The sequence below is a fragment of the Ruditapes philippinarum genome, unplaced genomic scaffold (assembly GCF_026571515.1).
Source record: "Ruditapes philippinarum isolate M1 unplaced genomic scaffold, ASM2657151v2 ctg988_1_1_1_1, whole genome shotgun sequence".
Lineage (NCBI taxonomy): Eukaryota > Metazoa > Mollusca > Bivalvia > Venerida > Veneridae > Ruditapes > Ruditapes philippinarum.
In genome coordinates, this window is record NW_026864886.1 from 145671 (window position 1) to 169954 (window position 24284).

Sequence of the window (24284 nt, forward strand, 5' to 3'; positions counted from 1 at the left end):
AAAATGTATTATTTTTTGGTAACTAAACCAATTGAAGAATATACAAAAAGGTTGTCTAATAACGGTTGTTACACAAGAGTTCTTTGTTTATTGAATTTGTTTATTATAAAATTTCTAATAGGAATAAATTTCTTTTATAAAGAAAAACAAAGAATTTTGCCGTGAGGTAATACTGTAAATTTATTTATTGATATTGTCCACCGATGTCTTTGAACTTTCTGTACCATATATGTCAGTATGACAAGCTTTACTTCAAACAAAGAGGAGTTATTTCTATTTACCTTTATTGATATATTTCAGGGGCGTTAACAAAGGGAGATCGTAGAGCTGCTACTGGAGCAGATTTGACAGAGTTTAACTTTGACACATCTTATGGTCGTAATGCCCTCCGGAACATGTATAGTCATATATGTAGTGTAAGTTTTGTTTTGTATGATTTAGATTTCATATTTTTGATGTCCACTTCCTGAAACTAATCAGTACTGATGTTGTATAGAGAAGCATTGTTGTGACCCAAAAAGGGCTTGAATCCACAATCCTAGGGTTGATAGGCAGACATCTAATCTCACTTAAACAATGGTTTAAAATATTAATATGTGGTTGATACATTGAGGAGTTGTTGAACCTTTAGCCTGTTAGTGGCAGCTGAATCTACCCATGTGAACAGTGCAGTCAAAGATCAGCCAGCATGTCCGTGTTGTGTTGTGTTGGGTTATCAATCATAGACTGCACTGTTTGCTATGCAGTCAGTACATTTTAATTTGAAGTTTTCCCTTAATATGATGAATGGTTTAGTCCAGATTGATAGATGGATAAGTCCATACAAGATAATTAGTGTGGTAAGGGGGGGGGGGGAATAGAAGCTGGATAGCATAATGAAATTTATTATAATTTTATTTGTAGAATGTAAAATCATATCCTAGACATAGTGTATATACATGTACAAACATTTCTAATACAAATAAAGAACATGTATATCTCTAAACTGATAACCATCTTTAAAATGTTTAACTTTATTTTAAAAATATTTCAAACTCAATTTTTGCATACTGGTTGACAAAATCAAAATTTCTGTATATGAATATAACTTCTATACAGATAATCTATATTGTATGTACAATTCCTATTCCATTAAAGTATGTGAAAGCTGTAACTTATTAAAACTAAAAAATCTATATAAAAATAAGTGATATGCTCAGTACATTTAAAAACTCAACTCAACACCTTTCCTTAACTTCACAGTGACTGGTATTGTCTTATGAAAATTCAAAATATTATTTTTGATTTTAGTTCAACTCACTAACCAATAAGAAAATGACTAAAAATTGGGTTGATAAATAAATTTTCTTTGCTTGTACATGTTTAACACATTACAACATAGAAAGTTAACAAAATTTGAAAATTTAATTGAATCTAATAAATTAATATTAACAGGTCTATGTTTAACATATTTTCCTTAATGGGAAATAAAATTTGATCTTTATTGTCATAAAGATAAACTACAATAAAAGTGTTGCATTTTCAGATAGGTAAAAAATACTGTAAAATGTAAAGGGTTGTTGTATTGATATTTCCAACTATTTATAATTACATTTTTTTTAAGAAACAACTTTGATGTCTTCAGTTGAAAAAGTAATTACTTAGATCTATCAAGATTTTATAAATTCTTAGTTAACTGTAAATAAAAAGTCAGAAAATTGTGCTTTTAAATGTACTGAGTATACCGAGGTAAATGGCTGAGAAAAATAACCTTTCAAAATAATGTAATTGTATATATGAAGTTAATTGTTTAATGCAGAATTTGTAACTCTTATTGAATGATGAAAAATCAATATAAGTTTAATTGTATAGAATTTACAAAAATTCAAACTAATTTTAAAGAATTCATATTCATAGTTGAATTTTGAAGAATTCTGATAACCTCGTCTGAATTTTAAAAATTTTTAAAATTTTTTTATCAAGTTTACAGGAATTTATCTGACCACAATTTACAAACAATTTACATAACAGTTGACTATTGAAGAATTCGTAGACCAAGTTGAATAATAAATTTTAGATTTATGGACTGCACGTCAAAATATTCAAAATAATAAAGAACAATTTCACAAAAAATTATAAATACAAAAACTGTCAAATATTGTTAAATATTTTTTTAATGAGAACTTGACCAATTTCAGGGTTTGCTTTATTTTTTAACATTAAAATGATTAATATCCTATCAAATATTATAATGTAAGATTATTTTTCTCAACCAAAAATTCAAATAAAAGTCCAGGCTCAGGAACATATACTTTCTAGCCTAGCTTTGCCCTCATATCTTGATAAAACATGTCACTTTGACAAGAAATTTAACAAAAAATACATTGTCTGAAAATTTTGTTTACATCAGTATATATACTAGTATTTGGTTGTTATACTGATCAAAACATGAGGACAAAACTTAACTTGAAGATATATGTTCCTGGCCTCGACATTTTTCAGATGTGATAGTTTATAACTATACTAAATTTTAAAAGTGAATTCACATAAAATCAGGCCCCTTCCTCATTTGAAAGGGGCCCGATTTTATGTGAATTTACTTTTTTTGTACCTTGTTATATAATAACCAGAGTCAGGAACTATTTATAACCTTAGTAAGTTGAAAAGTGAATTCACATAAAATCAGGCCCCTAATTGATAGGGGCCTGATTTTATGTGAATTTACTTTTTGTCTTTGTTCTATTGTTCTAGATTACCCAGGGTCAGGAACAAAGACTTTCTGGCCTACTTTGCCCCTTATGTCTTCATAAAAAGTCTCAACAGGAATGTTTAATTTTTCAAGTTTTTGAGATTGTTAATTCAATTGATTATGAATAATTTCATCAAGACATAAGGACCAACCTAAGCTGGAAGATCTCCGTTCCTCACCTTGATGTACAAGTGTAACAGCTAACATACAAGTTCTTATAAAAAAAAAATACCCACATTAAGCCCAGACCCTTTCTTATTGAAAGGGACTGGGTTTAATGTCAATTTTCTTTCCTTCTGTCAAAGATAAAAAATATGTAGGTATATAAGCCGTGTCTAGCGATTTTGGTCCTTGTAGTTCATCTCAGCATATTTGCCATGCCAATAATGGTCAAATTATCATAAAATAATCACCCCTTGATCATACTATCTTACAAATCGCCAGCAACTTAACGTATGTTTACTCGTGGTAGATTTGGAAATTTCCGTGGCACAAAAAATGTCAACCTTGCAAGTTTAAGGTAATCACGTTTGATAATTCATTTACGTAAATAAAGATAGATGGCTCAATGTTTTTAATGGCTACTGAAAGATATATCTATTATGCTATGTTTACATGTTTAAGTATGAAAATAAGTCTTATTTAAAAAAAAATGCAAGAGGAAAATGTTTACCGTAACACGGAATATGCTACGGCGAGTTATATACCTTTTATATATTTTATAATTATAGTTAACAGGTGCTGGATAGTTATTTTGATCTTGATGATCAAGGGGTGATTATTTTATGATAATTTGACCATTATTGGCATGGCAAATGTGCTGATGTTCAGCCTATATCTTTTTTTTTTTGCCTTCTCACTGAATCATCATGTTCAAATTTTCAGCTTAATTATCGTACCTGCGTAAAGCAAAGTAATGATTTGATATTACAAACAACAAATGATGTTGATGTTCAAAATATGACATATTTGCAACGCTACAAGGACCAAAATCGCTAGACGCGGCTCATATATTGTTTAATCATCTTTTTAAATTGTCATGTATTTGTGTTTTTACCACAATATTGCATGTAATATGCTGGAAACTGTCAAAATGAATTATTTTGACATATCAAAATGACTTATTTTGACAGTTTCCAGCAGATTACATACAGCAGTGTGGTAAAAACACAAATACATGATAAAACAAAAAGAGATTCCTGTCGCCATGGGTCATGGTGACATCTGACATATTTAGTGACAAACTTGAACTCTTGTTCAGGCATGTTTCTAGAACATTATTGATGTTGTGATAGATATGGTTTTGAAAGTTGTTAATATTGGTTTTACATAGAGGCTCGGAACACAGTATTTCCCCAGAAATGTCAGTGTTCCAAAATGGAATTGCTTTGTATAGAATGTTAAGATGTATCATTCTTTCTGGTGTTTGACAAGAATTCATTTGCATATACATTTCTACAAGCTGGTCTGTTGATAAAGAGTCTAGAATTTTTCTCTCGATAGTTTCGATCTTGTGTCCCATTTTCAAATCGGAGAAGATCGGTTTCAAATCGTGCAGAAGTGTTTCTTGTTTATTGATATATTTTGATATTACATCAGTAAGCTCTTGGATGCAAAGATCATTGTTTTCAAATTTCCCATCAAATAGATTCCTTGATGGTATCATATAATTTTGTAATTGTTTCGTTTTAACTGCCTTTAACAAAAATTTAAGGGCGTATTGAACTATTTCTACAAAATTTTCTTCATGAAACTCTTCTTCAAGAATTTCTTCTGAAATCCAAAACATGACATTTTTAATGACATAAGAACTTATGTCATTGCATATTGGTTTCAGGAAATGTTTTGCTATTAGCTTCATCAACACGAATATTTTTCTTTGGATGCTATTGAAATTTTGTACGAGATGTAGCTCTCCAAGAGTGAAGCAAATTCTCCATAGGAGGTCTTCATTATGGCTTCCCCGCTGACCAACTGGCACCACATGAGCTTGAAGCTTTGCAACATGGGAAATTGTCTCTTTACTTGGCCATCCGTTTTTTCTTTCCCTCGAGCTCCATTCTTCCATTATGGGTCCTGCATCACATGGAAAGGCACTTACAATGTCTGTGTCCGTATCTTTTAAATTTAAGTCCGACAGAATCCTTTCTGCTAAAGGATTCTGTTTGATGTGTTTTGGAATGGAAGGTCCAGCACGAGAAAGCTGTCGAATTATCTGACCTTCACACCTGTTGCTGTTTTGGGAAAGATCTTCCTTTTCACTTAGATAATTATCACTAGAAAGATATGTTTCATTGTCCCTTTCAACAAGGGCGTATTCATGAAGCTGTTCGTTTGTACAACATTTACGTTTTAAAGGTTTGAGATAAACATATCCAGGTGGAGTCATTCTCCCATCTGCCAGGAAAATCACTGTTTCATTTGCAAATTCTGTGCAATGTTTCTCATATTTACACAAAACATATACTCTGTTATTAATTTCAAGAAAATCTAAGTCATTAAAGTGATGAAATCCAGTTCCATCACTTTGACTCCCAACAATTTTTTTTTCAATGTGACCTTTTCCTGAGGTTTGTTTGTTGGCAACATTCTTTGCCTCAGACAGTTTGTTCATAGAATAAATCCTCTTCAGAGATTCGTTCTCTCCAAAACCGATCTCATCCAATGCTCTGCTAAACTGAACTGATAATCCACCTTCAAATTTCTTTTTCTTCATGGTTACAGGCCATTACCATTCTGTAAGAGAAAGGAAACCTGATTAAGCAAATGTTGAGATGTTAAATGTAGATTTTACTGTGAATAAATTTAGTTGACAGTCAGGATGTGTTCGAAAAAAACAGAAACTATAAGTTGGACTAGACTCTGACCCTGAACAAAAATATCTCAGAATCTAGCTATGGCACATCAAAATGTTTTGACTAAAGAAATCATTAGTATAGACTCTGGTCAGACTGAACATAAGTGCATGCTGAACTTAATGCAGATAAGCCAAAATATTTCAAGAAAATCAAACTTGGGGAAAAAAATTAGTAAGATTTTAAGAAAAGTAAAAAAATTTAAGATTCAAGTAATAATTTACATGACTGTTTTGTGCAATAATTGATCTAATATAATTATACCCCCGCACAACAAAGTTGTAAGCGGGGTATACTGGAATCAGCTTGTCTGTCCGGCTGTCCGTTGGTTTTTCTTGTCCGCCCAATAACTTAAGATTCCTTTGACCCACAGTCTTCATATCAGGCATGGAGGTTAGTCATGATGGGGCCTTGACTTCAAAAAGCTTGTCCCCCCCAATAACTTAAGATTCCTTTGACCCACAGTCTTCATATTTGGCATGCAGGTTAGTCATGATAAGTAGATGACCCCTATTGATTTTGAGGTCACCAGGTCAAAGGTCAATGTCACAGGGGCCTTGACTTCAAAAAGCTTGTCCGCCCAATAACTTAAGATTCCTTTGACCCACAGTCTTCATATTTTGCATGGAGGTTAGTCATGATTAGTAGGTGACCCCTATTGATTTTGAGGTCACCGGGTCAAAGGTCAAGGTCACAGGGGCCTTGACATCAAAAAGCTTGTCCGCCCAATAACTTAAGATTCCTTTGACCCACAGTCTTCATATTTGGCATGGAGGTTAGTCATGATTAGTAGATGACCCCTGTTGATTTTGAGGTCACCAGGTCAAAGGTCAAGGGTCACAGGGGCCTTGACTTCAAAAAAGCTTTTCCAGCCAATAACTTTAGATTCCTTTGACCCACAGTCTTCATATTTGGCATGGAGGTTAGTCATGATTAGAAGATGACCCCTATTGATTTTGAGGTCACCAGGTCAAAGGTCAAGGTCACAGGGGCCTTGACTACAAAAAGTTTGTCCGCCCAATAACTTAAGATTCCTATGACCCACAGTCTTCATATTTGGCATGGAGGTTAGTCATGATTAGTAGATGACCCCTATCGATTTTGAGGTCACCAGGTCAAAGGTCAAGGTCACAGGGGCCTTGACTTCAAAAAGCTTTTCCAGCCAATAACTTTAGATTCCTTTGACCCACAGTCTTCATATTTGGCATGGAGGTTAGTCATGATTAGTAGATGACCCCTATCGATTTTGAGGTCACCAGGTCAAAGGTCAAGGTCACAGGGGCCTTGACTTCAAAAAGTTTGTCCGCCCAATAACTTAAGATTCCTATGACCCACAGTCTTCATATTTGGCATGGAGGTTAGTCATGATTAGTAGATGACCCCTATTGATTTTGAGGTCACCAGGTCAAAGGCCAAGGTCACAGGAGCCTTGACTTCAAAAAGTTTGTCCGCCCAATAACTTAAGATTCCTTTGACCCACAGTCTTCATATTTGGCATGGAGGTTAGTCATGATTAGTAGATGACCCCTATCGATTTTGAGGTCACCAGGTCAAAGGTCAAGGTCACAGGGGCCTTGACTTCAAAAAGCTTGTCCGCCCAATAACTTAAGATTCCTTTGACCCACAGTCTTCATATTTGGCATGGAGGTTAGTCATGATTAGTAGATGACCCCTATTGATTTTGAGGTCACCGGGTCAAAGGTCAAGGTCACAGGGGCCTTGACTTCAAAAAGTTTGTCCGCCTAATAACTTAAGATTCCTTTGACCCACAGTCTTCATATTTGGCATGGAGGTTAGTCAGGATTAGTAGATGACCCCTAACAATTTTGAGGTCACCAGGTCAAATGTCAAGGTCACAGGGGCCTGCACTTCAAAAAAGCTTGTCCGTCCAATAACTTAAGGTTCCTATGACCCACAGTCTTCATATTTGGCATGGAGGTTAGTCATGATAAGTAGTTGATCCGTATTGATTTTGAGGTCACTGGGTCAAAGGTCAAGGTCACAGGGACCTTGTCAAAATAAAGCTGTTCCCCTCAATTGCTTCAGAATGCCTGTCCAGAGTGTATTGATTTTGACATTTTCACATTTGAAGCATGAAGAATACATAACTTAGCAATGCACTGGCTTAGTAACCTCAGATTTGGCAGGGAGGTTGTCCTTGAGTTCTAAATGGCCACTATTGATTCTGACAAAGTGGTATGCAGGGGTATTCACGCCATGATAGTGGCAGTTCTAGTTTTTACAGAAAATATCCCCATTTTTCCACTGAGCGACTTATTTATTATCCTCAGTATGGGCTATTTTTGCATATTTTGACTTGTAATGGGTAATTTACATGGATTGATATTCTGTTCCCTTCACAATGTTTTACTTTTAAATACCCTTTTTAAATTTTCATGAAAATTAAGCAACTGAATCATTCTAATTATAATGGCTTATGATTTCTGTTCAAGGTTAATTTCTTCAAGGATATTTAAATTAAGAAAGAAACAGTCAAATGAATACATTTTAATATGAAATAATAAATAAAACTAGAAATGTGTCATCATGCCACGGATGCCCCCGCATGCAGCCAAAATTTCAGATGTTATAATATTTAGTTCCAAATTTGTTTGCACAAATTATTTTTTTCATTTGCAGTTCAAAGCCCTTAAAACTTTTCAATGTTAACACAAACCATTTTCATACAATGTTCAAAGCACTGAAATTATTCAGTCTTAACCTTTTGAAAATAGCATATTTCATATTTGTAGCCAAAATAATGGCTACATACATTTCCACAAAAGTATGAGTGCTGAAACTGAAAGTTCAAAATTTTTCCAACATTCAAGAAAGATAAGTTTGTCCAAAATCATTGAACCACGACCAAATTCAAACTTTCCACAAAAGTATGAGTGCTTATTCCTAAGATGTATCTATATTATTTTCAAAGTGAAAGGGACATAACGCTGCCAAAAAACATCGAACCATGACCAAATTCCAACTTGACCTGCCCATTCCTTTGACATATCCATATGTCAAATTTGAGTTGAATATGTAACACAGTTGGGTAGATAATGAACAGAAACTGTAAATTTCATATTATTTTCAAAGTAAAAGGGGCATTACTCTGCCAAAAATCATTGAACCATGACCAAATTCGAACTTGGCCTGGGCATTCCAAAAACATATCCATATGTCTAATTTGAGTTGAATGTGTTGTACTGTTGGGGAGATAATAAACAGAAACTGAAAATTTCATATTATTTTCAAAGTTTAAGGGGCATAACTCTGCCAAAAATCATTGAACCACGACCAAATTTTGAACTTGACCTGCGCATTCTTTTGATGTATCCATATGTCAAGTTTGAGTTGAATGTGTTGTACCGTTGGGGAGATAATGAATGGAAACTGAAAATTTCATATTATTTTCAAAGTGAAAGGGGCATAACTCTGCCAAAAATCATCAAACCATGACCAAATTCGAACTTGACCTGTATTTTCTCATGACATATCCATATGTCAAGTTTGAGTTGAATATGTTGTATCGTTGGGGAGATAATGAACGGAAACTGAAAATTTCATATTATTTTAAAGTAAAAGGGGCATAACTCTGCCAAAAATCATCGAACCATGACCAAATTCGAACTTGACCTGTATTTTCTCATGACATATCCATATGTCAAATTTGAGTTGAATGTGTGCAACCATTACTAAGATAATGAACGGAAACTGATGATGACGGAATGACGGAAGGACGGAACAGGGTAACACTATATGCCCCGGCCATTACATGGCGGGGGCATAAAAAAAGGAACTTACTGTGCTTTATGAATTAATGTTGTACGTAAGTATCTATAGTCCAAATACTTTGAATATTAACATAAACAATTTAACTTTGCCTCAGGCTGTTAGGTATACAATTTAGCTGTGTCTTTGATATAAGATTAAACTTAAAATGATTAAATTTTGCATTTGTGCGATCACTCACATGAATTTTGCTATTCTTAGTAACAGTGTAATAACCTGAGGTGATATGGAGTTTCCGCTGGATTTACCGTCATACCGTTTGTTATCTAATAGAAGCACTTCAGAAATCATTGACATTTATGTGTGGCCGAGTGGTTTAGATTGTTGACTTCAAAGCACTTGCCCCTTATCACTGGGGTTGGAATCTCAGCAGAAAGTTTTGGCCTTTTCGTGTGAGGAAGCTTAGTCTAGCTTGCTAGCTTATGGAACGTTGGTGGTTCTACTCAGGTGACTTTTTCTGCATGAAAAAATGCATGAAAGGGCACTGGAGGTCTTCCACCACCAGTAAAGCTGTAAAGCTTCCATATGACCTATACTGTGTTGGTGCAACGTAAAACCCTACTCCGCAAAGAAAAACCAAAAAAACTAATAAACCAGTTATAATTATTGCAATGCTGCATCTGCCAATAGTATTGTACCACATATAAAAACACACATATAAATTTCTCTTTAATATTTTAAATACTGTATCAAAAACACTACAGGTATTTCAGTCTTTTCAAGCACTGTGATCTTAAAAATATACAAATTAAAAATACCTTTGATCTATGGGTTGATGGGGCATTTTTATTTGGTTGACATTATTTTTCTTTTTCTTAGGTAATTGCACCCAGTAAACATGACCCAAAAGTGTGATATTCAGTAATTTTTTAAAGAAAATTTAAGTAGTTTAAGATGATAATATTGTTTTTATGTGTTTTCGTGACTAAGCACTTAATAATTTGGATAGAGGAGACAAATGTTAGTAAGATAAAAACATTTTGACAAAATATGTATCTGCAGTTTATCATGTTGATTTTTTGAAGAATAACATTCAGTAAGTGTTTAATCCATCAGCTAGAGCCTTCATATAAGAATCTTACACCGGCTGCCGGTACAGACCGGAATATCTAGCTCGAGGGTAACTGTTTACAGTGGTAACGAGGCTCTGCCGAGTTTCTGCTAAACAGTTACCGAGAGCTAGATATTCCCGTCTGTACCGACAGCCGGTGTTTGATTCTTTTTCTTGCATATTACATGTCAATTATTTTCGGAACAGAAATTATGAAAACTGATATTCTCATTACGCACTTTTTTCTTATAGTAGCGTATGAACATACAACTTCATTCATAATGGAAAAATGACGTCATCTTAAGAACGCGATTCATTCATAAAAGGCCCGCATCAATGACGTCATTTAAAGCACGCGACTTGTCTTACATGGGGGGTGTAAGACAGAGTTTTCTAGCACCGGTGTAAACGGTAGATAATCCTGTTTGAGATGCAAGAATATTTGTTCTTTCACCTCTTTGATTTTGTGTTTGTATTTATACTATTGCTAGATGCAGAAGCAATTATTTGAGGACTTTAAATTTAGTCCCATAGTTTCATTTGTATACAAGTATGAGGTGTGGCATCCATGGCAGAGTGGTTATTAAAGGTTGTTGACTTCAAATCACCTCCTCACCTCTTTAAGTTCAAATCACAACAGTGACTTTGGATTCTTTCATGTGACCTGCCAAAAAAATAAAAAAATGAATAAAAATATGAGAGCATTTTTTGGAGATATTATGGTATTTAACATTCTTCACCTAGTTTTATCAGATAACAGGCAGAGTTACATGAAGATAAAACGTGTCTGTTATACATTTTAAAGTATAGGGTTAGGTTATAGAACGTTACTATTATTATTTATGCTACAACCAGGTATGATCGTTAAAATGGCACCTACTGTCCTAGGATGATAACTTGAGCCTTTGTTTACATAACAAAGACCAATAACAATGCGAAAAATAGGTTAGGCAGATCAATGCCACAATCTATAAAAATGAAAATAAAACTACATGTTATCATATGTCTTGTTAGCGCAGTAGGTAGAGCAACCGTGTCAGTAATGTTTTTATCCGTACAGACAGAAGTTCGACAACTGGTACATTTTTTTTTTTACCTCAGAACAGTCAATTGTTTGACCGGTTTTATGCATACATGAATATGAGATCGAATATTTTATTTCACTGTGATCAAAAAATACAAAAAGAATAAAGAATAGAAATAAAAAATCAATATATACTATAAAATATATAACATAAGAAGAAAACAAAAAGGAAAACGAAAATAAATGAATTATTATAATGATAAAAAAACAGAGCAAGAAGAAAAACCTGTGGTTATAAAATGGCACTACTTGGGGTTCGAACCTATGAGAACAAAACTCTAAAAGTTACAAATAATTTCGATCTACCGACAGAGCCATAACGGTAATACGCAAACGATACTGTAAGAATAATGCTATATAGTATTTGTAAGTGTTTACTTTTACGATATCGGATAATAATCCAGATAACCCCGTTTTTGGACTTTCCCATGTACCGTTAAGACCAAATTATCATCCTAGGACAGTAGTAATGTTCTATAAACTAGCCTAAAAAAATAAACCCAAAACAACATCATGAATAATATAATATATAACAATGGGAAGATGGGTGAAAAAGATAAACTACTGAATAATTGATATCATAATCACAGATGTATGGCGATGTAGCCAGGTCAGGAACTGGTACCCCAACCCCTGACCTCTCTACAACCCCCCAAAAATATTTATATGAATAAAATCATCTAAAACATATTACAAATCAGTAAAAAAAATATTGAGTTACAGGCTATTAATTTTGTAATATCATAACTATATATTATTGAATATTGTATAATATATAGTTTGGTATTATGGATAGTAAGTAAGCTTGTTTGTTTTTTTTTTTTTTTTTTTTTTTTTTTTTTTAAATTCATCTGTGATGATGTTTTAGAGTTTATTATGTTTTAAATGATTTTTGGGGGATTGTAGAGAAGCTTGGGGTGGGGGTACCTAGTTTCTGACCAGGCTATACACTATACAACTGTGATTATTATAAGCAAACTTGGTACAGTGGGAATTTTTGAGACAATACTTGCATTGTATTTGATAGAACAATCAACAATTGATCTTGATATTCAAAATATATTATGATGTCATTTTATGATATTTTGATACTCCATCTTGAATAAAATTAATTTTAGTTTTGTATAAAGATTGTTAACCTATATCTGTAATTAATTAAAAGTAATAGTTTATGAATAGTGACAAAATAACGCCTCCGTGTTAAATGCATGTTTAACCATCTTACTTACGGTACTTTATTTAAGCAGCACGCCTCCAGACTAATGTTTTTTTTTTTCATGAAAATTTTGAAAATAAGATTAAATGTATATTATTGTATAGTTATCTTAAGGAATCATTTTATACATTATCAATCGCACTTTCAACCCACGTTTATTAGTTAAATGCAGTAGAAATTTAATGAAAAATTCACCTTTAATTGCTCATAACATGTGAATTATTACTTGAATCTTGGATCCTTCTTACTTTGCCTAAAGATTTTGGTTGTTGCAGAGAGGTGTTCTGAAGAGGTTGTACAGAGGGAGTTGCTCTACAAAGGGTCGCTCTGTGGAGGTTACACTGTAGTCATAGTTTATGTTCATTTCACATTAGTCACATTTCTTTCTAAAGGTTGTCTTACTGTAATGCTTTCCCACCTAAAAATTTCTTATATCGGCCAATATCATAATAAATTGGTCAGTTACAGAACATTATTAGTCCCCTACGGGTTTAACCGGAGGGGACTTTAGGTTTACCCTCCGTCCGTCTGTCTGTCAGTCCGTCCGTCCACAAAACTGGATCCCGCGATAACGCAAAAAGTACTGAAAATATTTTTATGAAACTTAATATATGGATAGATGGCAGTATGGACATTATGCACGTCTTTTTTTTTTCTTCCTATGTTGAAAATTCTGGTTGCAATGGCAACAAATAGTCTGAAAATATGGCAAATTTAACACACATACTGGATCCAGTGAAAACTCAAAAAGTACTGAAAATATTTTTATGAAACTTGAAATATGGGTAGATGGCAGTCTGGAGATTATGCACATCTTTTTATTTTCTTCCTGTGTTGAATATTCTGGTTGCTATGGCAACAAATAGCCTGAATTTCAAGATTTCTGATTTAAATTTTTCAGCTTTTTCACTATAAGTTCTTATTTCTTAAGGTGTTTACTTCAAACTTTAAATATAAGTTTCTGGCCATCAACCACATCATATGTGACAAGGTTTACAACTCTAGCACAAAAATTATCAGTATTACCTCCCTTGAACTTAGAATTTTTATGAAAAAAAAATGTTGTCTTTTTTAAATAACTTCTTTATTTCCTAATGTATTTACTTCAAACTTCATATATATGTTTCTTATTATCACTCAACATTTTTGAGAAGGTTAAATACTCTAGCAAGACTATTTCCAGAATTATCCCCCCCTTGAACTTTTTTGTTTTCACTCCAACTTCTTCATTCCTTATAGGATTTACTTTAAAATCCTACATCTTAATAATATGACAAGGTTGTATAAACAGAATTTCCTTACTAGGCAGGGAAACTTAACACATTACTGTTATATAGACAAACTTAGAACTCAAAAGATTTAAGTTCATTCATGTCATTCATCCACTGGTAAAATTGAATGGCCAATGGCCCATCAGAATGCTGCTGGGGTTCTAACCGGTAGGGGACTTATGGATTGCTTGCAATACTATGATAATTGCTTGTTTTTCTCAATCTTCGGTTGTCAATAATTTTTAACCATTAATAACTGGAATTTTGAACATAGCGATAAAGGATGAGTAAATAAGCTAATACCCAAGATTTTGAAGAAATAACCGATTTGCTATGAATTATAAGATTGTAAGATTGCGATGTAAGATTTTTTTATTGTTTTGGCTGGAAAGCATTACAGTAAGACTACCTTAAGTCTAAAAGCGTAGTTTTTATATCCCTTTGTTGTTTTATTTTTCAGAAAAAGATGGTTCCTGGATTGTCATTAAATGTGCTGACTGGGGGCAAATATGATTTTGAATTATTTAACAGACATATGCAGGTAAGTTTTATGGCTTAAATTTATTGATCTTACAAAGGTTAGTTTAGGAAAATAATTTTAGAAATGCTAGCTTGCTCATCAACACTGGAAATGCATAGATTTATATATGGAAATTGAAAAATTTTGGGACTGAAAAAAAATATTTTTCCACAGATCTACTATACTCCTCATTACCTTCCTTACTAATACCCCAGAACAAATCAACGATGGATATTAAACAGTGTTGATTATTTCTTAGAACTTAATGAGTTGGGGTGGCAGCTTTCTTTAGATAAACAGTGCCAGCATAAAGTTATTTTACATATAGATGCTGTAATTAAAGCGCAAATATTGAACATGGTATTGATAATTTGTTAATTGTAAAGATATTAAGGGTTGATTGAAAAGATTCTATGTTAATATTTGAATGATCATGTCACACTTACAGTTATAAGCAAGCACCTCTTTAGTTTTCACTTCAAACCACTTACCTCTCATGGATGTGAGTTAAAATCCTGACAGAGACTTTGATTCTTTCTTGTGATGAATTTATCCAGCTAGCCTACCGAACGTTGGTGGTTCTTCTCAGGTACCTGCTTTTGCCTGAAATAATGCACAAAGGGTAATTGTGAGAGCTTCCTCCACCAGTAAAGCTGTAATGTCGCCATAATACCTATACTGTGCTGGTGCAACATAAAACCCAACAAAAATTTAAAAAAAAAACTCAGGTAAACCATCAGTATTGTTAAGCATGTAATCTTGAATGATTTAAGGTTAGCCTGGTGTTGATGGGACTGGTAGATATTGACATGTTAAGATCAGGGCCTGTACTGAAAGACAAGGACACTGGGGATGTTAGTAAATTTCTCAACAGGATCCTTGGACTAAGTGTGGAAAAACAGAACATGGTAAGTTGTAAAGTTAGGTTATATTGGTCAGTTATTGTTACAGGTTCTCTCATTTTGGTTCAGAAGTATCATAAGTATATAGGTATGTAACAAGTATAATAACCTCATGTACTTTTTATCATTACACAATAATGTTTCATTTGACAAACTAAATCAGATGAACATTCAATGTATATCAGAAAACCACTCTGTAGGGTGACACTTCTATTATTTTACACCAAAGGGAAACTACCCAAAAATTAGCTAAAGACATATGAAAGTTTTGTTTATTAACTCTGTTGAGTAGAAAAAATAATGAAAAAGGAATAATGACTAAATACTGAGTAGAAGGAAAAATGACTTAATGCTGAGTAGAAGGAATAATGACTTATGAATGCTGAGTAGAAAAAATAATGACTAAAGAAAACTGAGCAGATGGAATACTGACTTAAGAATGCTGAGTAGAAGGAATACTGACTTTAGAATGCTGAGAAGTAGAAGGAATAATGACTTATGAATGCTGAGTAGAAGGAATAATGACTTATGAATGCTGAGTAGAAGGAATAATGACTAAAGAATGCTAAGTAAAAGGAATAATGACTTAATGCTGAGTGGAAGGAATAATGACTTAAGAATGCTGAGCAAAAGGAATAGTGACTTACAAATGCTGGGTAGAAGGAATAATGACTTAATGCTGAGTTGAAGGAAAAATGACTAAATGCTGAGTGGAAGGAATAATGACTTAAAAGTGCTGAGTAGAAAGAATAATGACTTATGAATGCTGAGTAGAAGGAATAATGTCTTATGAATGCTGAGAAGAAGGAATAATGACTTACAAATGCTGAGTAGAAGGAATAATGACTAAAGAATGCTGAGTAGAAGGATTAATGACTAAAGAATGCTGAGTAGAAGGAATAATGACTAGAGAATGCTGAGTAGAAGGAATAATGACTTATGAATGCTGAGTAGAAGGAATAATGACTTAATGCTGAGTAGAAGGAATAATGACTTAAAAGTGCTGAGTAGAATGAATAATGACTTATGAATGCTGAGTAGAAGGAATAGTGACTTACAAATGCTGAGTAGAAGGAATAATGACTAAAGAATGCTGAGTAGAAGGATTAATGACTAATGAATGCTGAGTAGAAGGAATAATGACTAAAGAATGCTGAGTAGAAAGAATAATGACTTAATTCTGAGTAGATAGAATAATGACTAAAGAATGCTGAGTAGAAGGAATAATGACTAAAAAGTGCTGAGTATAATGAATAATGACTTAATGCTGAGAAAAAGGAAAAATGACTTAATGCTGAGTAGAAGAAATAATGACCAAAAAGTGCTGAGTAGAAAGAATAATGACTTATGAATGCTGAGTAGAAGGAATAATGACTTATGAATGCTGAGTAGAAGGAATATTGACTTAAGAATGCTGAGTAGAAGGAATAATGACTTAATGCTGAGTAGAAGGAATAATGACTAAAAAGTGCTGAGTAGAAAGAATAATGACTTTTGAATGCTGAGTAGAAGGAATAAGAACTTATGAATGCTGAGTAGAAGGAATAATGACTAAGAATGCTGAGTAGAAAGAATAATGACTAAAGAATGCTGAGCAGATGGAATACTGACTTAAGAATGCTGAGTAGAAGGAATACTGACTTAAAGAATTACTAACAAATGCTGAGAAGTAGAGGGAATAATGACTTATGAATGCTGTGTAGAAGGCATAATGACTAAAAAGTGCAGAGTAGAATGAATAATGACTTAATGCTTTATAGAAGGAATAATGACTTGAGAATGCTGAGTAGAAGGAATAATGACTTACAAATGCTGGGTAGAAGGAATAATGACTTAACGCCAAGTAGAAGGAAAAATGTCTTAATGCTGAGTATAAGGAATAATGTCTAAAAAGTGCTGAGTAGAAAGAATAATGACTTATGAATGCTGAGTAGAAGGAATAATGACTAAAGAATGCTGAGTAGAAGGAATAATGACTTACAAATGCTGAGTAAAAGGAATAATGACCTTATGCTGAGTAGAAAGAATAATGAATTAATCCTGAGTAGAAGGAATAATGACTAGAAAGTGCTGAGTAGAAAGAATAATGACTTATGAATGCTGAGTAGAAGGAATAATGACTTATGAATGCTTAGTAGAAGGAATAATGACTTATGAATGCCGAGTAGAAGGAATAATGACTAAAGAATGCTGAGTAGATGGAATACTGACTTAAAAATGCTGAGTAGAAAGAATAATGACTAAAGAATGCTGAGCAGATGGAATACTGACTTAAGAATGCTGAGTAGAAGGAATAATGACTAACGAATGCTGAGCAGATGGAATATTGACTTAATGCTGAGTAGAAGGAATAATGACTTAATGCTGAGTAGAAGGAATAATTACTTAATGCTAAGTAGAAGGAATAATGACTTAATGCTGAATAGAAGGAATAATGACTTACAAATGCTGAGTAGAAGGAATAATGACTTAATGCTGAGTAGAAGGAATAATGACTTATGAATGCTGAGTAGAAAAAATAATGACTAAAGAATGCTGAGCAGATGGAATACTGACTTAAGAATGCTGAGTAGAAGGAATACTGACTTTAGAATGCTGAGAAGTAGAAGGAATAATGACTTATGAATGCCAAGTAGAAGGAATAATGACATATGAATGCCACCAGGAAAGACTTATGATATGCAATCAAACCTACATAGGGTACTAATGTTAGATATTTCAAACATTTAGGAATAATATATAGATGTATTTTCATATTGCAGTCCCTAAACTAATTTTTTACCTAGCTGGAAAAATCAATTTAGCAAAATTGGCAGGGGAATGTTTCAAGATTTTATTTTACTTTCAGATCTTCACTTACTTCACAGAGTGTATGAAACTTGGTATAGATAATGCAAAGAAAGAGGGAAGGTTGGTACAACTGGAAATACTTTTTTTTAAGATTTTTAACATAAATTGGGCTTAGAATCATACTTTATATCAGTTTTCAATTTAGCTGCAAGTATATTTCTTTATATTCTTTTTTACATTTTTCCCTTTTAAGTGACTTACTGATCTATAAAAGATCCACACATTTTATGTTTCAGGCCTTTAGACTTCAGTGGAGCTCCTTTAAATTTTTTACAAATACTGTCATTAGAAATAGAATTATAGCATTTGTATTGTTTGATGACCTAACAGCTTATAAATTGTGTGAAATGATGTTTAATATTTAAAAATTATTATAACATACATTTAGATTATGATTTGAAACAGGTCAAAATATTTTCAAACTGTGTTGAAATGATATATTAAGGTATAATGAGGGGATGCTGGACATAACTGCCTCATCTGTAGAGATGGTGGGAAAACCTAAAGAAATCTTCAAAGAGTTCAACAAAGGTCACACATCCACCAGGTATGAGTCATTTTAGCGTATTTCTTGACTTCTGTATTATTTAATCAATTTATGACACAAGATTTATGATACAAGGTTGTCTTGCTTATTTCTCTTCACACCTTCATCATTATTTCATCTTTCGGTAATTCATTTCAAAATTGCAAAGCACTTATTATATATATATTACGTTATTCAATGAATTCCATATCACAATAGTCTTGTTTTGTAGATAATCTATTAGGCTTGAAAAATGATTAGTTTTGGCGTGGACTGCATATGCAAATATCAGTCCTGTATTGATGCTTTATGTTTTAATGTATGCATACTTCCTTGAAGTATTGTGTCTTATTTTCCTTCTAATTGATGGAGATACACTTGTGCAAAATTATTTTAGGCTTGGGCGTTATATTTTTGTTGTACAGCCATTGTCCACAACTTTGTCAGACAGCCGTCCCACATTGAATTTATATGTTAATATTCTGTGTTTTTATCTTAGACTAGTGGAGTTAAACATTGACCGAGGAATGAGCTGGGAACAAACTTTAACAAGGGCAGATAATCACAGCCAGAAACAAGATGGGTTTTATATCTCCAGACGAGATGTATGGGGCAAGAAACTATTTATTCTAGCTACACAGAAAGAGAACTCCACACATCTGTTTAAAATAGCAAGGTATGAAATAAAATCTTGTCATGCAAACAATAAATATGGAAATGGTATGCAGTGAAATTGTTGTTTTACTAGTGGAGACCTATGCATTGTGTCTCTTCATTATGTGATTTGAAGCATGTGACACCTTCCTGTAAGCTTGAAGGATAGCTTTTATTAGTTTTAAGTGCTGAATAGAACTTACATAATATGTAGCTTTAATGTGGAATAGAACCTGTTCCTTTCTTTGATTTAAAGACACTGAAATTATTCAAAGACAACAATTTCAAGCAATTTGCCAAGAGGGCCTTTTCATAAAAAGACAAAAAGTACACATACAGAAAAATGTTTTCAAAGTTTAGAAAGGGTTGATCATCGTAACTTTAACCTTAAATATCAGCATGTAAAAACCTTTACCAATTTTGCTTGTTGTATTTATTTAAAGTATAAATCATAATGTTCTATCTGTCACAGACCAAACACAGGGTTATCATTCTTTGAAGAGGAGAAAACCGATCTGTTGCAGAGATATACTAAAATAGATAGAGCTGATGCAGGTAAGGTTATTTTATACATCAGTCATTAAAGAACACAGTAGAGGTCATATGGCAACTTTCCGACCTCATGTGCCCCTCAGGGTGTCATGTCAGGCCTGAAAGCGAACTTAGTAGAACCACTACATTTAATAAGCTAGCTGGATAGCTTCCCCTCGTGAAAGAATCCAAAGTCTTTGGCAGGATTTGAACCAGTAACATTGAAGGACAAGGTTACCATTCAGCCACACACACCCCTATTTACTGTTACTTATAATTTAGCTTAGCTTTAAGTTATGTTTATATGAACTTCTAATGTCACTAAATTTGATGAACAAAAATATTTCTGAGTCACATAGTTGCATTGGTTGGCAACTCTATTGTAAACCTTGGTTTAATTTATTATTTTATTATTTCAGAGAAAGGATGGAAAGAACAGTATGAAACTACAAAGTCAAGTTGTGTACATGGCTCTCACTGTAAGAATAAAGACTTTTGTAAAGGTAAGTATCATGTTGATCAGATTAAGAATTCAGATTTTATGTCTCATGGTGTATTTTGACCATAGATTATTTTCATGGTGAATTTTGCCTATAGATTATCGTGAAATTGCCAGTATTGATTCCATGTAGAAAATATAAGGTGTAGATATACCATGCTACAATTCATTGTTGTTGATTTACAGTTGGAAGTCGTTGCTATAGTCTACATCTTCTATGTGGTAGTATAGTTACATACATGAGTATTCTGGAGGGTACACTCAATCGCAATGCAACCAAGCTGAATCTCAGGTAGGAAACCACTAAATTATTAGAGCAACTATAGTATTTTATTTTATCTTGTGGTCACATATATGCCTCCTTAATTGCTATACTGCTTTATTTCATTAACAAAATCAACCCGAGAGAGATGTTAATCTTTGTAGCATACAAGTTTTATCTAAATTCATTGTCATTAATTTACAGTTGATATATTCACATGTAATCATTTAATGTTAAATTCAAAAGTGGTATATAAAGATCAATATAAGCTTATCTAGATTTTTGATTGTGTATGTGGCTTTTGTTGATATAACAAAATTTTACCAAAATTGCCAATAAGTTAGTTTAAATGGGTGGATTTTACAATACTTTATCAAGATCCTACTTGGAGCTCAAGCATCTTATCTAATTACATGTTACTCAAGTAGAATGCAAGCTGACACTTGGGAATTATCGTAACCAATTGAATAACCTTTGAAACCTCATAGTTCTATAAGAAATGCTTTACTTAAATGATATCTTATCATGTAAATATTGCATTGTAATGCTTACTTGTCTACAATATTGTATTTTCAGTAAAACAGAATCATCTATCCGTGTTGTAAGAGTAAAGTTAAACGATGGTGAACGTGTAGTAGGAATAAGATATCCACAACTACTCATACCAGAGGTGGAGAAAACACTGAAAGAACAACGATTTATAGAGAATGCTCAACAATCTGTAAGTTCACAGTTGCTTTTTTTGCACTGTCTATAAAGTTTTTGGGGGCGTCCATTGCCAAAGGTTAAGGTTGTTGACTTCAGACCTCTAACCGTTGTAGGATTGAGCCACACATATACTGTATTGGTGCGACATAAACTGTGGGGGCATATACATGTAGATTTGATTTGCCATTGTCCATGCTTCCTGCTGTCCTACTGTAGACTCGCAAAACAAAGTCAAATTAGGGGCATTCTTGTCCTATGGTTTACTTGTCATAAGAGCATTGAAGATCCTGAAAAATTTGATTGTAGCAATTAAGTTTCCCATAGTCTTTTTCTCCTTGATTAATACCTCTGCATAGTGAAATTTTCTTTGAACATTTAATGATTTTGCATGAATAAGGGGTCATAATATTAGTGTATTATTTTTCTGTTATGTTTTGAGCAATATTTTCTTGTGTTTACAGCAACCTCAGATGTCACAGTACTTTCCATCTAGTCAGGGAGTGTATAATGGACTCTCCCAAGCAATCATGATGTCACAAAGCATTAATGGACTACCCTCTGGTACCAGTGGACTATTCCAAGGAAGTCAGCTATCCCAGAATTCCAACAGTACCACTGCATTTCAAAATGGACTATCCCAGTCATCGAGTGGACTTTACCAGATGCCAAATACAACTGCAGTCAATTTAAATGATTCCAATTCATTGGACCAAAATAATCTGCCAAATGGATCAAGTTCGGATACTCAAAAAACAGTTGTTCAGGATGTCACACCAGTTAATTCTAAATGTTTAGCAAAGGCGCTAAAACCTCCATTGACCATTAAAAACTTTTTTAAAACCTCTTTAACTCCGAAAAATGAAAGCAGTGAAACCAGCGATTGTAGGAATGTAGGCAATAAATTAGATACAGTAAAAAATACAAAAGAAATAAGTTATGAAACTTTTCTGAAAAGAGCAGACGTAGGTGAAACAAGTAGTGCATGTTCTTCTATGGACTTGGATAGTAAGTCTGAAGAAGATACCAGTAGTGAATGCAAGGTAACGAAAGTTGAAACTGAAGATACCGGTAGTAATTCGAGCTCAAATTCTAAAATGGATTCTTCAAGAACTTGCTCTTCATATTTTACGACCAGTTCTTCAAAGAAAAGAAGCTTGGACTATCCATCCAGCTCTCAGCCTAGCAAAAAGCCCAAACAGGCTACGTTGTTTTCAACATTGAAGAAAATGAAGACGAAGAAAGAGGAGGAAGAGAATAAATCTGCGACTTGTCCAATATGTTGTAAAGTTTTTGAGAAGGGTATTTCAAATGCAGATTTGAATTCTCATATAGATAACTGTATCATAGAGTGAATTGACTGTGATAAAAGACATTAACTTGGCAATATTACAAATTCTATAGAATGCTTGAAGCATGTATCTGCTGAATTTAATTTTTAGCTCGACTGTTCAAAGAAAAGGGAGAGCTATTGTTCTCAAGTCGGCATTGGTCTTTTCTGTCATAGTTTGTTACGTTTTTGCATAAAAGTTGGTATCTCCAAAACTACTGAAAGCAATGGCTTGAAACTTCACACACTTATTTAAGAGCACAATAGGTCACTGTCCAAGGCCCATAACTCTTATCAATTTGATCTTAGTAAGAAATTAATATTTTGTATTTTTAGAAATTTTTCCTCAGTCAAGTTCCTTTAAAGCTGCATGCCATGTGTAAAATACTTTCTTTGTTCACTTCACAATATTTTACTTTTAAAACATTTTCAAAATTTTCATGAAAATTAGCATGAATCTGGAGGCATGTTCCTTTAAGAAATAAATTATTTTTACAGATAAATTTGAATTTCTATAGATTTGTTTAATTGAATGATACCTGTTCAATTTATCAAGTAAATTTTTTCACTTAAAAGCTGTCATTACCTTGAGAAGTACTGTTCAACAGTCTAGTCTAAAGTGATGTTAGGTAAATAATGTGATAATTGTACAGGAGTTTCTCTCTCATAATCATCATATATTTTTCTAGATATTATTGTTTTTCCCATGAGCATGTTTGTGGGTTTTATTCTTATGTTTATATGTATAATCCATTTCAACTATAGAATTTTTAAACTTTATCTCTTAAAAATTCACGAACACCCTGCAGGATTGGGATTTGCCTTTATTCTGAAATCATGAATGATGATTTTTGGTCATTTTTCTATGTACTTGAATAATTGCTTTAGTCTGGTTTTTAAAAAAAAATTTCTTTGTTAATATTTCATTCATCACATTTGATATTAATCTAATGGTGCTCAGGTCAGCTATTTTTGTGTTTCCCTTTCTTTGCATACACATGTTTACTGTTAGACTTGTTCCGTTTATATCTTGACCAGATGACTAATTAAAGCAATTTAAGATTTATCATTGCCAGTTTTCTTTTACTACTTACTACTAATATAGAATAAACAGAATCCTTAAAGGACACCCTGAACGGCAAAATTGAAAATGTTTCAGGCTTGGTTTGATTGAGCCTGTTCATGGACGGTACTGGAAAGTGCAAGCTACCGTCCACGCCCCCTAGCATCTGCTTAAGGATAATTCAACATTTAAACAGGAAATCCTGTCAAACACATGCTATATGCACAGAAGAATGAAATACAGGAGTGATGAGGAGCCTTCCATGACCAAGTGGTTAATGCTGTTCATTACACATGTGACAGCTAAAACCTGAATTATTGCAGGAATTGGCAGGGAGTAAATGTGTGAAAGCAAATTCAAGCAAATTTTCCATTAAGTTATTAACAGGTTTAATAACAATAACTTGAAGGATTTCATTGATTGTGTTTACATGTATATTTGGCATGAC

General features: G+C 33.2%; 2 protein-coding genes across 2 annotated transcripts in view; one reads left to right on the top strand and one right to left on the bottom strand.

Annotated features, from left to right (window-relative positions):
* The window catches only part of LOC132727172 (protein strawberry notch homolog 1-like), a 58795-nt gene extending 34744 nt beyond the window's left edge, over window positions 1-24051 (top strand). Inside the window, 11 exon segments of the mRNA XM_060712600.1 lie at window positions 299-416; window positions 14455-14535; window positions 15288-15422; window positions 18265-18326; window positions 18712-18813; window positions 19292-19468; window positions 19919-20001; window positions 20397-20480; window positions 20663-20768; window positions 21315-21459; window positions 21908-24051. Coding sequence (XP_060568583.1) covers window positions 299-416; window positions 14455-14535; window positions 15288-15422; window positions 18265-18326; window positions 18712-18813; window positions 19292-19468; window positions 19919-20001; window positions 20397-20480; window positions 20663-20768; window positions 21315-21459; window positions 21908-22798 — 1984 coding nt within the window. The 3' untranslated portion in view covers window positions 22799-24051.
* LOC132727169 (uncharacterized) lies at window positions 2392-9863 on the bottom strand. Its single transcript, XM_060712596.1, has 2 exons — window positions 9385-9863; window positions 2392-5464 (listed from the first exon to the last, which is right to left on the bottom strand). The coding sequence occupies exon 2, from the start codon at window positions 5442-5444 to the stop codon at window positions 3873-3875; it is 1572 nt and encodes a 523-aa protein (XP_060568579.1). The 5' UTR covers window positions 5445-5464; window positions 9385-9863; the 3' UTR covers window positions 2392-3872.
* Window positions 24052-24284: the final 233 nt, after the last annotated feature.

Coding starts and splice junctions, on each gene's coding strand:
- LOC132727169 (XM_060712596.1), bottom strand. CDS start 5,444: ATGAAGAAAAAGAAATTTGAAGGTGGATTATCAGTTCAGTTTAGCAGA.